At 36.7% G+C, this 13,360-nt stretch overlaps 1 protein-coding gene across 3 annotated transcripts in view; it reads right to left on the reverse strand.

Annotated features, from left to right (window-relative positions):
- Positions 1 to 2,830: 2,830 nt before the first annotated feature.
- ATP2B1 (ATPase plasma membrane Ca2+ transporting 1) overlaps positions 2,831 to 13,360 on the reverse strand; it is a 61,683-nt gene continuing 51,153 nt past the window's right edge. For 2 of the 3 annotated variants that reach the window (XM_084283425.1, XM_084283426.1), the window contains exons 17-22: positions 13,079 to 13,292; positions 12,717 to 12,928; positions 10,961 to 11,068; positions 8,896 to 9,078; positions 8,472 to 8,558; positions 2,831 to 4,280 (exon numbers count right to left, since the gene is read on the reverse strand). In XM_084283425.1, the coding sequence (XP_084139551.1) occupies positions 3,969 to 4,280; positions 8,472 to 8,558; positions 8,896 to 9,078; positions 10,961 to 11,068; positions 12,717 to 12,928; positions 13,079 to 13,292 (1,116 nt within the window). In that variant the 3' untranslated portion in view covers positions 2,831 to 3,968. The remainder of the gene's footprint in view (positions 4,281 to 8,471; positions 8,559 to 8,895; positions 9,079 to 10,960; positions 11,069 to 12,716; positions 12,929 to 13,078; positions 13,293 to 13,360) is intronic. The other variant, XM_084283427.1, reaches the window with a different exon arrangement.

A 13,360-nucleotide genomic window follows, 5' to 3' on the forward strand; every position in this document is an offset into this window, starting at 1 on the left:
CAACAGAAGTCTGCTTGCTTCCTTGCAGTTCTTAGTATTTTGGACAAACCATGTCACTCTTCTTGTTATTATATGATAATATATATTAATGCTACAAAGGTACTAAAATCATAGGAGGCATATCTAATTTGCTTACCCTACTGAGGAATAGTCCCTGCTTTGCCAAATTTGCAGCATAAGTATCTCTTACTGTATTCTTATGCATTGCAACTAGAATAGTGTTGTCACTCTTAGTTACCTATTTCATGCTGCATTCTTTCAGGTATTTAAACCCATCCCATAAGCAAATCCTCATCTTAGGTCTTACTTTGATCAAAAAGGGCAGGTAGTACCTGTAGGAGGCTTTTGGATTAGACACCGTATAAGCCAAATCCTGGATAGATGCTGCAGTCTCCTGAAGAAGTTGGTTAGTTCTGTATACAGTCCAGGGGAGAAGGTAAGCAGGAGCAGCGCTCAGACTCTGACCCAGATATTTTCGTGACATGGCCCTGAATAAGCAGACCAGATCCATCCGAAGATAACTTTAAGTCGGAGCTGGACTCTCCATGCTGGTCAGGCTCATCCAACAAAGTTAAGGTATTTCAGTGAGGGCTTGGAATCTGTAGGATCAGAAGATATGCACTGCTTGGGGAAGGGGTGGAAAAAGCAGCTCTTTAGAACCAAGCATTTTGCATCATAAAAGCAGAACTGACGTTAAAACATTCTACTTTAATTTCTACAGGGCTTAATGTGATCTGGACCCTGCAGAAGCTGAACATATAAGGCCTCTGCAACAACTTCCCAATACAGTCAGACATACATTAGTTAACCCTTTATATTACATGTGCTTGTTCACTTTGAAACATACTGGAAAGCATCCTATTGTTCAAAGAAAAAAAAAATCCCTGGGAGTGTCAGTTCATTTTTGGATGCTCACATTTGCTACAGACCCCAATCATTGGTTTGGCATTATGGCATTTGTATCCATTATTCTCTTCAGAATATTCCACGATGCAGCGCTTTCCTCTTCCTGTTAAGACCAATACAGAAAAAATGAATCCTCTTTATAACAGTTAACTTTTCATTCCCCTTCCCCCAAAACCAAGATTAGGTGTCCTACTTTTTGTCTTATACAGAAGTGTATTAGATATCCTACCCAAGGCACAGAATTCAAACAGAAGTAAACCTAGAACTGTACTTAGATTAATGCTGGTATTTAGGTTAATGCTGGTATTGCTTGATCATAATACCACGTATACTGTAACTTCTTGAAAAGGAACAAGCTTAAAGTCATTGCTGTAAGAGCAGTTTTTATAGAATTAGCACGCATTTCAGGTTTAAATTAGCATTGTACTGACATTCAAGAATTTCAGTCCCCATACAGACTGAGATGAACAGCACATTTATTTATTTCAGTTACAAGAAAGACAAGTAAGTAAACCTTACAACCAGAAAGGCAATGAAGGCCTCATTAGCTTAGTGATAACCATTTCATAATCTAGGCAACATGTTATGATTTCTTGAGATCACAAAGAAAGCATACTCCCCCCCCCCCAACAACTTTTCCTTATTTAGTTTTCACTTACACTTCCTATAAGAACAGCACACTGATATTAACAGAATCAAGAGGGACCACTGATGTACAAAGCCTACATTCAACTCCCCTGTCCCTCCAAAAGGCTTAAGTGTAGAATTTATTCCAAAAAAATGATACAATGCAGTCATGAACACAACTAGAAGATATAAAAAATAAATTATGTTTTCAAATGAAGTTATGATGCATTGAATCGTCTCACATGGTAGTGTACTTTATGGATAAACTTCCCGCATTTTAAGCCAATGCTTGTCTGACTTTTGTAATAGGGGAAGAAAAAAAAACCAGCTTACATAAAAAAGAATTACTCCACCAAGCATGCTGAAGAAATCTGAAGTGAGGGAAGTGCTCTAGAAAGGTGGGAGAAGTTACTATACAAAGTGTCAAGTGCAATCCCCCCCCTACCCCTTCTGCCTAGAATTCAGTGTATTCACCTAGGTACAATAGAAAAGACTGAATTCAGAGTGGTTGACAGTGGGATACAGTGCTCTATGTCCAACATTAGCCATTGAGGAACAAACCCAAGCATGAAGGTATCCCACCACAAGGGGAAAGATGCTGGAGCTCATCTTCCTAACCTGCTCATTTCTGCAGTTTGCTCTAGTGTTATCTCTTCCCTCATTACCAACTTAATTCCTTTCAAGGGACCCATTTAAAATTTTTCCAAATTTCTGAATTATTCTGGAAAAAAAAAACACCTATAGAAGTGTTATGTTTAAGAAGACAGAGCTGTCAAAAGAAAAATAGTATGAAATTCATGCTCTTCTGAACAGTAATGGACCTAGAAGACATGGGAAGTACCAGCTCAAGTACTGCTCCACCATCCTTAACTGTTTCAAGAATCCAGATGAGGCAGACCATGGCTTTTTCAGTCTATCACTAATAGGTCCGTTTTGGTACATGAACGTGAGAAATATACTTTCACTGGTGCTATCAGTCAGTTCTTCATTTAGGTGGTCAGGAATATAGTCCTTATGCAGTACTCAGAGTGCGTCTTAGAATTCCAGCCAGACCTGTTCATTTCCAAGTACTTTTGGGGCTCATTGAAGACTTTTGAGTACCTTAAGCTTACATTCATTATGAGGCAGCCACCAAAATTCCATTTACCCAAAGTACTGCTTTAGTGGGGCTGTTACCATCTTGAAATTGTAATTTAAAGTTAACCAGTAATACAAAAGAGTACTTTTCAATGTTTCCTGTGAAGGAGCTGAGGAGAGAAAAACATCTGTAATAAACCATTGCTGCAATTTTATTTTAACAAAAGGGCAGATTTATTCATGTTTACAAACAAGTTTCAAAAACAAAAAGGAGAACATGTATGCTACCCACTAACAACCTTTCAAAATGCCAACAGCCCTCATGCCGCATGAAGGATTCTATAGATTAGAAAAAAATCACAGTTCCACTCACAGTTCACCAAGACAGCACTAAACTAACATGTTTAGACAAAAACAAAGGACTAAGATTCTGATGTATTTCGATTTAATCCATTTTGCCCGAGATAACAGAAATATTTCAAGCAAGTTCCATCACATATTGATGTCCTGCATTAAACAATCCTACTAAGTTCTGAACAAAAGTTATTCAGTAAGTTTCTCAAAATTTTTAAAAATTAAACAGTTGTTTCAAAACCATTAAGTAGTAAATGTATTTAAGAAACTAATTAGGACAGAGGCCATAACTTCATTAGAACACCACTGCTCATGTTTTTACAAAGCATTAGTGTTATCTATTTGGCTATTAGTATTAGCAATTTATCTACAATATTTAACAAGGTAAATTGCAGGCAAAATTTAGTACAGTTTCAATAGAAACACCCTTTTCCTGAAAATACAGCAGTATTTGAAGGACTAGTTTTTTTTTTCTTTTTTTTTTTTTTTTTTCTTTTTTCTCTTCTCTGCATCATTTATAAGGAAGCTTCCCATCTATGAACAGGAACAAAAAAGTATCTACAAACCTTGTAAACAGATCTGTATCATTTATAAACATAAATAATCCAAATTATTAACAGCCAACAGCAGAAATTAAAGTATCAATTCAACAATCCAGGGCCTCCTTGCCCTTCCCAGCCTTCCCCTCAAAAAAGGATCAAGATAAACTAAAGCTCTGCTAACACACTGTTCAGGACCATTCTTAAGTACAACAGATGATCCACAGGTCACTTATGCTGAGTTACTCTTCATCTGTCAGAGTTCATTATTACTCCCACCCCCAGAAAAGCACCCTCCAGTCTGGCAGAAAGCTTTTTTTTTTAAAAAAATAAATCTACATTCGTACAAGTGTGTCTTCTGTTGAAGTCCAAGACAAGAATATCATCTTGTCCATCATAATGTGTGAAGAGACCCAGTTTCAATTTCTTTACAATGCAGCTAGTGTATTAACATTCAGCTTACAATCAGAGTGATGTTTCCAAACTATGTAGTGGGCTCCCTGGGGATGAAGAGGTAGCAGACTTGTTCATGTCTGTTGTAAGGTGAATTCCACTGTCAACCGCATTGTTATTTTTATTGGGAGAGGGTGGGGGAGTAGAGTTGCGTTTTGTTGGAGCATCATCTTCAGCATCAGTATCATCAATAAGGGGAATATGAGGCTCGGAGTCTTCTATTCTAAACTCAGGATGCGTCATAAAATTGTGAATTGAGCTTCGTGTCTCAGGTTTCTCTAGTCCCTCGTACAAGGAACTACGAAATGCATTCACCACTCGGATCTGTAAACAAAGAAAAAGGTCGTTAAAACGCTGCGATCTACTGGTAATGGTATGGTTCTTATGAGTTTGAATCCACAAACAGCTAGACATGAGTGAATCGAATTTATATGTGATGCAGTGGAACTTGCAATAAACTGTAAAATGAAGAGCATTTCAGTAGAGCACTGCCAGTCTACACAAGAGGAATAAAAATTGTGAAAGTACTGCAAGAAGCTGAAGGGCCTAAAAATTCAGACATGGCACTAGAATTGTTCAATTACTTAACATGGGCTAAGCATTTTTCAAGTGAGGCCAACAATTATTTATTTATTCACAAATTAAATAAATTTCAGTGAGTTTTATTGAATACTGGGGGGGCGGGGGGGAGAGATGGCGGGCAGAAAGGGAGAATGGGGCTGAAAATAAGTTAGAGGGTAAAAGGGTTACTAATTCTCATGCTAGGAATTAGGATGTCAACTGACTATGAAAAAGCCAAGCATGTGTAAGCCAATGTCACAATGACCAGACGTTTATGAAGTCATGCAAAAAAGGATACCACTGTAACAGCTGTAAATATTCGAGTATATACCCATCTATCACACTAGAGAAAGTTTCTTACTTAGTAATGATTTGGAAGCTTAATACCGGAACTAGGAACCTGAATACTGTATTATACACTTAAAATTTAGTCATGACAGGTTCTAACTTTGAAGACGCTACTGAAGTAGCACAAAGTATGAGAGAAGCAGGTGATCAGCCTTAGCTTACTTGAGTTTTCAATTTCCATTGAATTCATGGACAAAACTCCCAGGCTGAAGTCTTTTCACAGCTTAACTAACATTTTTCAAATTAGAATACTGAGTTTACAGAATTCATGAATAAACATTTCAGAATAGAATTGGATATGAAATTGGATACAGCGAAGTACAATTTCATTTTGCAAATTGTGCATGTCCAAGTTGACTTCAACCTACGCTTTTCAAATTTTGATTTGAAGGATGAAATCACCTGCCACACACCTCTTTCTCCTATGTTCCATGTTTCCCTGACCAACTACAGAATTTCTGTATTTATTCTTGAATTGATATAAATATAGTTAATCAGAAGTCAATGAGCCTTTTGTCTAACACTTTAATCAAAATACAGTTCAGCATCCCCTTCTGTTAGTAGTCTATTCAATGCTCAACATCTCTAAGCAATCCAAGTAAGTCTTCAGGGAAGTAGTTTCAATCCAAAAGCTCCTGTGTTGTACAATAAGAAACAGATCAAAACTTTCTAGTAAACAACAATAGCTTACTGTTACAAAACAGTAAGTCATAATTTAAGAGGACTTTTAAATTAAGACAACTCTTTTTTGCACATCCAAGATGACTTGTTGCAAGCACTGAAGTTTATCAGGACTACTGCTTCCATACAGGATGCACAGAGTTCCTTAATAGTAAACATAAAGCAATTCCAGGTGAAGGAATGAAGCTGGAAGGTTGAGCAGGTCAGGAACATTGGTGTATCTTAACTCCTTTGAATTCAAACACCCTTGTAGTAAGCAGAAAAGGACTCCCCAAAAGCAATGTGTCAAGTTTGTTACCAGACATGTGACAGGTTCTGACCACTTTCTTTGATCTCTAGAAATAACATTGTTCCCCCCCCCCAACCCCCATTTCCACTAAGAATTTTACTAAAAACCTATAAAGTCCCCATTTTTATACTGTAGGTATACAGCTGAGACCCAATGACAGTGGAAATCACTGGGAGGTGACAGGGAGGACATGCAACTTTCAATAAAGGGATGACAAGAAATAGTGTTGATGTGCTTGAGAAGTAAAATGTTACAGCAGCATCTAATACTTTACTATTCATCAAATAAAAAAAAAAAATTGAGCATGCTCCTAAGGAGTTTGCATGTTACATGAGCTTTAAACAAGTCCAGCATGCTGAATAAGCTGTCTTGGCACTTTCCAAGAGAGTCAGCAGTGACAATGCCAAACTGAAAGTTTGCAATTCCTTTATTTGGCATGTTGCATCCCACCACCAATTTGTGGCAAAATGAAATATGATTGCCTCATGGGAATAGTTTTTCATTGCTTACAGATGGTAAGTTAGAACATAAGCAGTAATGGAAAACAGTTTTTAAGCTTAACAGGACAGCTGTAATTATCATTGGAATATAAACATATCCACAATAAAGTTATTTCCGTGCATGTGAATCAAGACTAATCTGGACACTCCTGTGAACCCAGGACCCTTAGAAAGTCAGCCATGAAGGCAGAAATCAGATAAACAGCATTTTAAGTAATAAAAGGTAAAAAGTAGAATTTTTAAAGCTTTATTTTTAGCTACTAAAGATAATTAGACAAGAGAGCTAACTATAAATAAATATCATAAGTGAGGAGCAAACAAGACAATTTGTTATGTATAATTTATACTGTCATCAGGCCTTTCTCATATTAGTACCAGAATAGTAAGGAATGCAGTAAGCACTCCAAATCCTCCTGGCCAGATGGCTGCTTAGAGCAGCAACCTCGCTTCACAGGAACATCTGAACTGTCTTCCAGCAAACAGCTCCAAAAAAAGAGAAAAATGAAGTAACACATCTGCTTCCCATTAATATACATTACTTATCAAAAGATGTTCTCCTGGAGGGTGTAGCAGAAGGCTGTACTTCTCAGTGAGACTCAAAAACTACTTCTGCACTACTGTAGCTTTGTACCGGCATTGGTCATTTGATGTAATGAGATGCTGCAGTGCCCATTAGATTCTGCTCAAATGACAGCATGGCATGAAGTTGCTCTCTAGAGAATTCTGAATGTCTAATTAATTTTCTTGAGTGTAGTTAGGGATACAGGTTACTCATTAGCATTTTAAGTAGGAGATGCAATTCTGCACATCCTTACTGGTAAATCTACTTTTCATTTTGTGTTCTTCAGGCATGCAAATCTGTGAGCTGAGCTTCTCAATAATGCTGCAAGGTAGGAAAATATCTGTGTCACCAACGGAGAACAGGTTAGCTTGTGCAAACTAGCACAAATTCTGGCCAAGCCGGAAAAAAATCAGAAGAGAACAAATAAGGCAGCTCCTTAAATTAAGGGTCTTCGTCCACCTGGTAATCTGAAATCTTAAAAAGCAGGAAGGGGAAAAAAGAGGCCTTCTCAAAGTTATTTTAAAAAACAATTATTTAACCATTCTATAGGAAATTAGAGAAGGAAGTTAAATGCATAATATATTACTAAGATAGAAAACTTTCAACAACAGTTGAATACTGATAGCTAATATCTAACTGTTACACATCTTCAGAATCCATAATTTAAGCCTACACACATGAGCAGTTAAATTTTTAGCCTCTACAGACAAAGGCTGAAACTAAAATGCCACTTAGATCACAATATCAAGAGGGCAGTTAGAGACAAGAACTGTACTGTCACTGATGGCTTATGAACTGCTGCCAGAAGAACCTAGAAAGGAAAAGAAATCCTTCAAACATGAAAGTTTTACCACTGAGTGCTTAAATATTTTTTCCTTTTTAGATTAGCTAAATAAATGTTTCTTCTGACTTGTATGCACTTAAGAAGCCTTGTTTCGCCACCTGAATCCTGATGTTGAGAAAGTTGTGTTATTCAGTAAAAAAGTCCAACGAAAGCAGAGATTCATAAGTTCCTCACAGGCTACAAAGAAAATGCATTTAGTGCTCTATGCTCTAACTACATTCATATTTTCAAAATACCATTGCTTTTCCAGTTTGTTTACCTTTCAGTGTATTATTTGTGCTAGATAGAATGAAGACAACTACTTAGTAGACCTAGTTCTACAATTATACACTTAATTCATTTATTCAACATAAGTCACCCTAAGAGGCATATACTCGAAAATTTACAACAGTTTTCCTGTTTTTATCTTAAATAACCCTCTGTACACAAATGGATGAAGGCACAGGATGTGCAGGCTCACAGCTTTAACGTGAAACTCTTTTGTTGGAATTGTTCCACCTGTTCTCAGCCCTCTAAGAAAAAAAAGTCTTGAGGACTCCACTTTGTGGAAAAGCTCTATGAAAAGCCTGAACGATGATTTTAAGTACTAAGGAGAAAATGAGAAACGTTAGGTATGTGAATCAGGAAATGTTAATTTCATGCACTTTAGGAACACACACTCACACCCCACAGTAGTAGAAGCAGTAGTAGAGGAAAACACTACATGTGTAGGGGTAGAAATATTTGTTACATCATGGTGCTGGCTGGCGATGGAGGGTTGCCGCCTTAGAGCCCCCTGAATGGTACTTCCACTCTGGAAAGCATTCACTACATCCATCTGCAAGGAATCAGAGATTGTGACAGCTTGCTCAGAGAAAGAGAGAGAGAGAGAGAGAGAGAGAGAGAGAGAGAGAGAGAGAGAGAGGACTATCCCATCTATAACACACAAGAAGTAAAGAAAAAAGGCACTTTTCTTTTTAATACAGCAGAAACACAGGTAAGAGTTGCATTTAGAGCTGAAGAAAACAGAGAACCCTGAGGGATTATACATTCATCCATATCCCCTCTGAGAGTCTCAGCCACACCATTTAGAATTGCCACTCAAAGGACTGAGGATGGAGAGGAGTGATTTCCCTCATAACACCCACTGTGTCCTACCTTCTCCAAGACCATACCTGAGTCTGTATCCTGTTTAGGCCCCTAAACCACAAGATCTGACCACGACGTAATTCTCTCTCAGCATGATCAATCTCCTCCACATCTTCTGCTAGCTCTTCCTCAGGAATCTCTTCCTTTTGTGTTCCATGACCAGCTTCCTTAAGGAATTTCAGGCGGCTGGTTGGAATTGTTGAAATCAACTAACAGTGAATGAAAATCATGAAACAGGATTATTATTTTAAGGGGAAAAAAAGAATAAACATACTAAAGATGCAAGCCTTAACATACAATCCTGCATACAATTATCAAAGTTGGAAAAAAGATAAAGATATACACGGCTTAAGTGCATCAACGTAGAGCCATCACTCCATCTGAATAGTTGCAAAGCTGTGTGTTTCCATAGCACCTCAACTGAGATGTGAAATTAAACTTGGACTACAAACCTCGAAGACTTCATCCTTAGTAGGGACAAAGATTCCACTTTATAATTACTTGACCATGCCATGAAGGAACAGTATCAAACCTAAGAAAAGCCCTTAATTCTGTAGACTGTACTAGTATCTAGAGCTTTCAGGTCTTCTTCACTTTGATAAGCATGACGTGTTGCCTCATATGAGAAGAACTACATTTACTTAGGAGTAGCCACATCTTTTTCAGAAATGCAGAATAGGCATGCATTCCTCTGACACCAGGAAAACACCACTTGCAAGTCGTATTGAGTGATATCTCAAAATCCTTTTTGAGATATTTAATCCTTGATTAAATTGCTATCTGTTTTTATTAAATTGCTACTTAATTTAAACTAATTCATCTAGCTTAAGATAAATAAAAGCTATGTACATTCCAGCTTTCCTTTTCATCCCCACTTTCTTCAGTTATTCTGTTGAACTATGGACTATGTATTTTGATACATCCAATCTAGTAAATCCACATCAGTTCCAAGCCTGTTTTCCTTGAGCATTATAAACCTAGAAGACTATTTCAGCAGCTGCAGAAGAAAGACTGCTCCAAAAGCAAAATAAACTGCCCTTCATACTGATGTGGCTACTATGAATGCTCCCAGCTTACACTTCAGTTTCTACTGTTCTCAGAAAGTCGAAAGTCTTTTGCTTTAATGAAGTGCTACAGCAGCATGAACTGTAGGTCCTGCAAGATAATTTGGATCAAAGGTATTTCAAGCCATCTCAATTCTCTCTTCTAGGCTACCTGTAAACATCAGTGACTATTTGATTTTAACTTTTTTTTTTTTTTAAAAAGGTACATTTTCCAAGAGCCTTCTTTATAGTCTTATAGCCACTTTTAAAATATGCATTTCTGCATGTATTCACAAGTAAAATTAATCCTGCCACTTTCATATAAAAATTGAAGTGTTCTTTACAAAATGGAATGGAAGAAACTGTACTGAAAAACTCTTCAAGTGGTATAAAAAAACTTAGACAACTATGTCATTAAATAATGACAAACTATGTAGCTCTGAAGTTTCGTGTAAATAAGCTTGCTGCTTACAATTATTGTGCATGCAATAGTATTGAAATACAAAAAAAAAAGATGCAGTAGCTTAGTTATGCTTCATAACTGTGCAAATGGAGAAGATTAAAGAGAAAACTGTTTTGAGTTTTGCTGTGTTTTGCTATTCCAGAAAGTCCTAAAATACCAAAATACTAGCAAGTATTGCTACAGTCCTGATTCATCCAGAAAACTATTCAACACCAAGTTAAATATATAGAAACATTAGCATTGCATCTGAATCGTTACAGAAGTTCTTCTAGTACTTATCTGGCTGGAGACAATTTCTTGTTTAAGTAGTTACTACAGGTACTCCTAGTTAAAAGTTGCTGAGCATAAACTGGACATAGCATCTAGTTAGGAATTATAACTACTCAGCCTAGTCAGAGTAAGGAATAACCAACTATGGACTTGCTAGCTATTGACCTAGACTATTTTATGCAGTATTTACTGTTAATCTCCACAAATTCATGTAGGCCCATTGAAAGATATGAGTACTTAAGATAAAATACTTTACATGAAAAACACAAACACACACAAGGAAATAGCTGACATTTTGAAAAAAAGCTAGTTTACCTGGCCCCAAAGTAGTGTTCCCATGCCCAGGAAAACAGACCACAGCCACTGTTCAATTGAGAGTTCTGAGCAACTAAAAGGCTTTCCACCAAACTGCACAATAATTATCTGTGAAAAGCAGTATTATTGAACATACATCAGTGATCCGTTATTAGAAAATTCCATAGTAAAAGATTGTTATAGAAAACGTTACTTTAGCACATAGGATTTACCATCCCATTAAGAAAGTATTTCTTCTGTCTCAGCTGTTGGAACTGTTTCCAAACATGAGCAATCTTCTCTTGCTTTTCAGTTTTTCCAATAACTATTTAGTTATTCTTCAAATGGTACACTCAAGAAAACCCTGTTGGTTACTTCTTCGTGCTTAGTCTTCCCTCTTCATATGACATTTACAGCATATATTTGATGCTACAAATTTACAGTGTTTATTTATCATACTAACAACCATCTGAAAGTTGAATGAACTTATCTAAATGATTAACACAAATCTTAGATCTGCAAGATGTGAACATTTCAGAAGTCATTCAGACTATTACTATGTATCTCAGTGTTAAAGGTCAGTTTAGATGTTGCATTATGATGACTTATGTAGTAAAACCCTGGGGGAAGAGTGGTCAAGACCTCAAAAAAAGAGTTAAATGAGCTCCTTCTGACTAACTTATTACAACAATCTGTGCAGGCCCTAATAAGCAAGGTATCCCCACTGCATAGGAATAATATGCATGGAACTCTGCCCTGGAGAATAAACATTCAAGTAGCAGGGCAAACATCAAAAGGAAACAGTACTGACCACTAAGTAAGACTCCTGACAACTGGAAGGTCCAAGAGTAATTTATTTTATTAACATGGAATAAAACACTAAGACAACTCAAGAGTTGCTTATTTGGGAAGGCATCTGTCCATTAGGTTTATGAAAGGAACACAGTTGTAGGCAGGAGTAATTTCTACATATTTGGATTTGTTGGAAAATAATAGTCTGCTGCATTTGCCAGCCTAAAAAAAAAAAAAGTAACTTCTGGGAAACTGCCACCTGAAGAAGTCTAAAACTGGGAAAGTACGTGAATCAATTTTACATGAAGTAGAGGTGCATACACTTGCACTGCTTGAACTGCTATGTATTTGGTCAATCTTTTGAAATTCAAAGGCTAAGAAGTAGTTTAAGTTGTGTGATGTATCTTAAGTCTAAAATAATGTAAGTCAAAATGATATTTTGTTAATCATTAAAATGTAATATTGTTTTGTTGGTTATTTCACTACATTCACTGGTACGAATGAATTAAAGGTTAATGCTAATGAGGTGAAACTATCTTGTGTAAACTATTTCTTTAAAATAAACTTTGTGTTTCTCAGTGTGTTGACCTGATCAATTTCAGATAATAATTCATCTTGTTAGTAAAGAGAGATTTAACTAACCAGCTCTAACAAATCTGCCTAGATGCGCCAACTAAAGGTCACTAGTCATCACTGTAAATAAGACCTAATGCAATATTACCTGTACAGACAATAGATTTCTATTGAGAAAGACACAGCTTCTTCACATTTTAAGAGACTAAAACACCAAGATCAAATTGAATGACTAGAAAATGCAAATACTAAATACAAGTAATTTTGACAATTTCAAATAGGTCTTACCTGAAGACCCTGTCAAGCAGGATTTCCAAGTGTTTTAAAGTGTGTTTGACTGGTGATTTTTCACATTGTAGAAATGAAATGCCTAGGTGGCTAGCATTTCCAAGGTAAGCAAGAAGTTACTTACCTGCACAACAAATGTCCCCAAAACAATAGCACAGAAGATAGCATTGTTAAAGATCCCTTCAAAAACATTTCTTTCGCCATGAATTTTTCGGGCATTAATTTCATTAAACAGCTGCATCATCACAAATGTATTAAATACAATAGTATAATGTTCTGAAGGAGGGGCATGCAGAGGTGCATTTCTTCCACTATCGATATCAAAAATTCTCTCACCTGTGTATAAAAGACATTTATCAGCAGCTTAAGTTGGTGACTTTACACACACACACACAGACAGAACATTCAATAGAATAAAAAAACTAGGTTTAAAGACTTCGTCAACATAGACTTACAGAGTTATGATAAAGTTCTAAGTATCCTTACCAGCAAACAGGAGTGTAAAGACCACTACGAGTTGATAGAATGCGTGACCCAAGATATTCTTCATCATTGTGCGGGAAATCAGAGGTTTGTTTCTACCATAAGGCTTTCGCAGCAGAAGAGCTTCAGTTGGTGGCTCTGTTGCCAGGGCAAGAGAAGCTAGTGTGTCCATTATGAGATTTACCCACAGCATCTGCACAGCTTTAAGTGGAGAATCCTATAAAGATAGATATGTAAACCCTCCAGTTTAAGTGAACAAACTGCAGCTATTAAAGGTATTTATTA

This window comes from Netta rufina (assembly GCF_964035555.1).
Source record: "Netta rufina genome assembly, chromosome: 1".
NCBI classification, from domain to species: domain Eukaryota; kingdom Metazoa; phylum Chordata; class Aves; order Anseriformes; family Anatidae; genus Netta; species Netta rufina.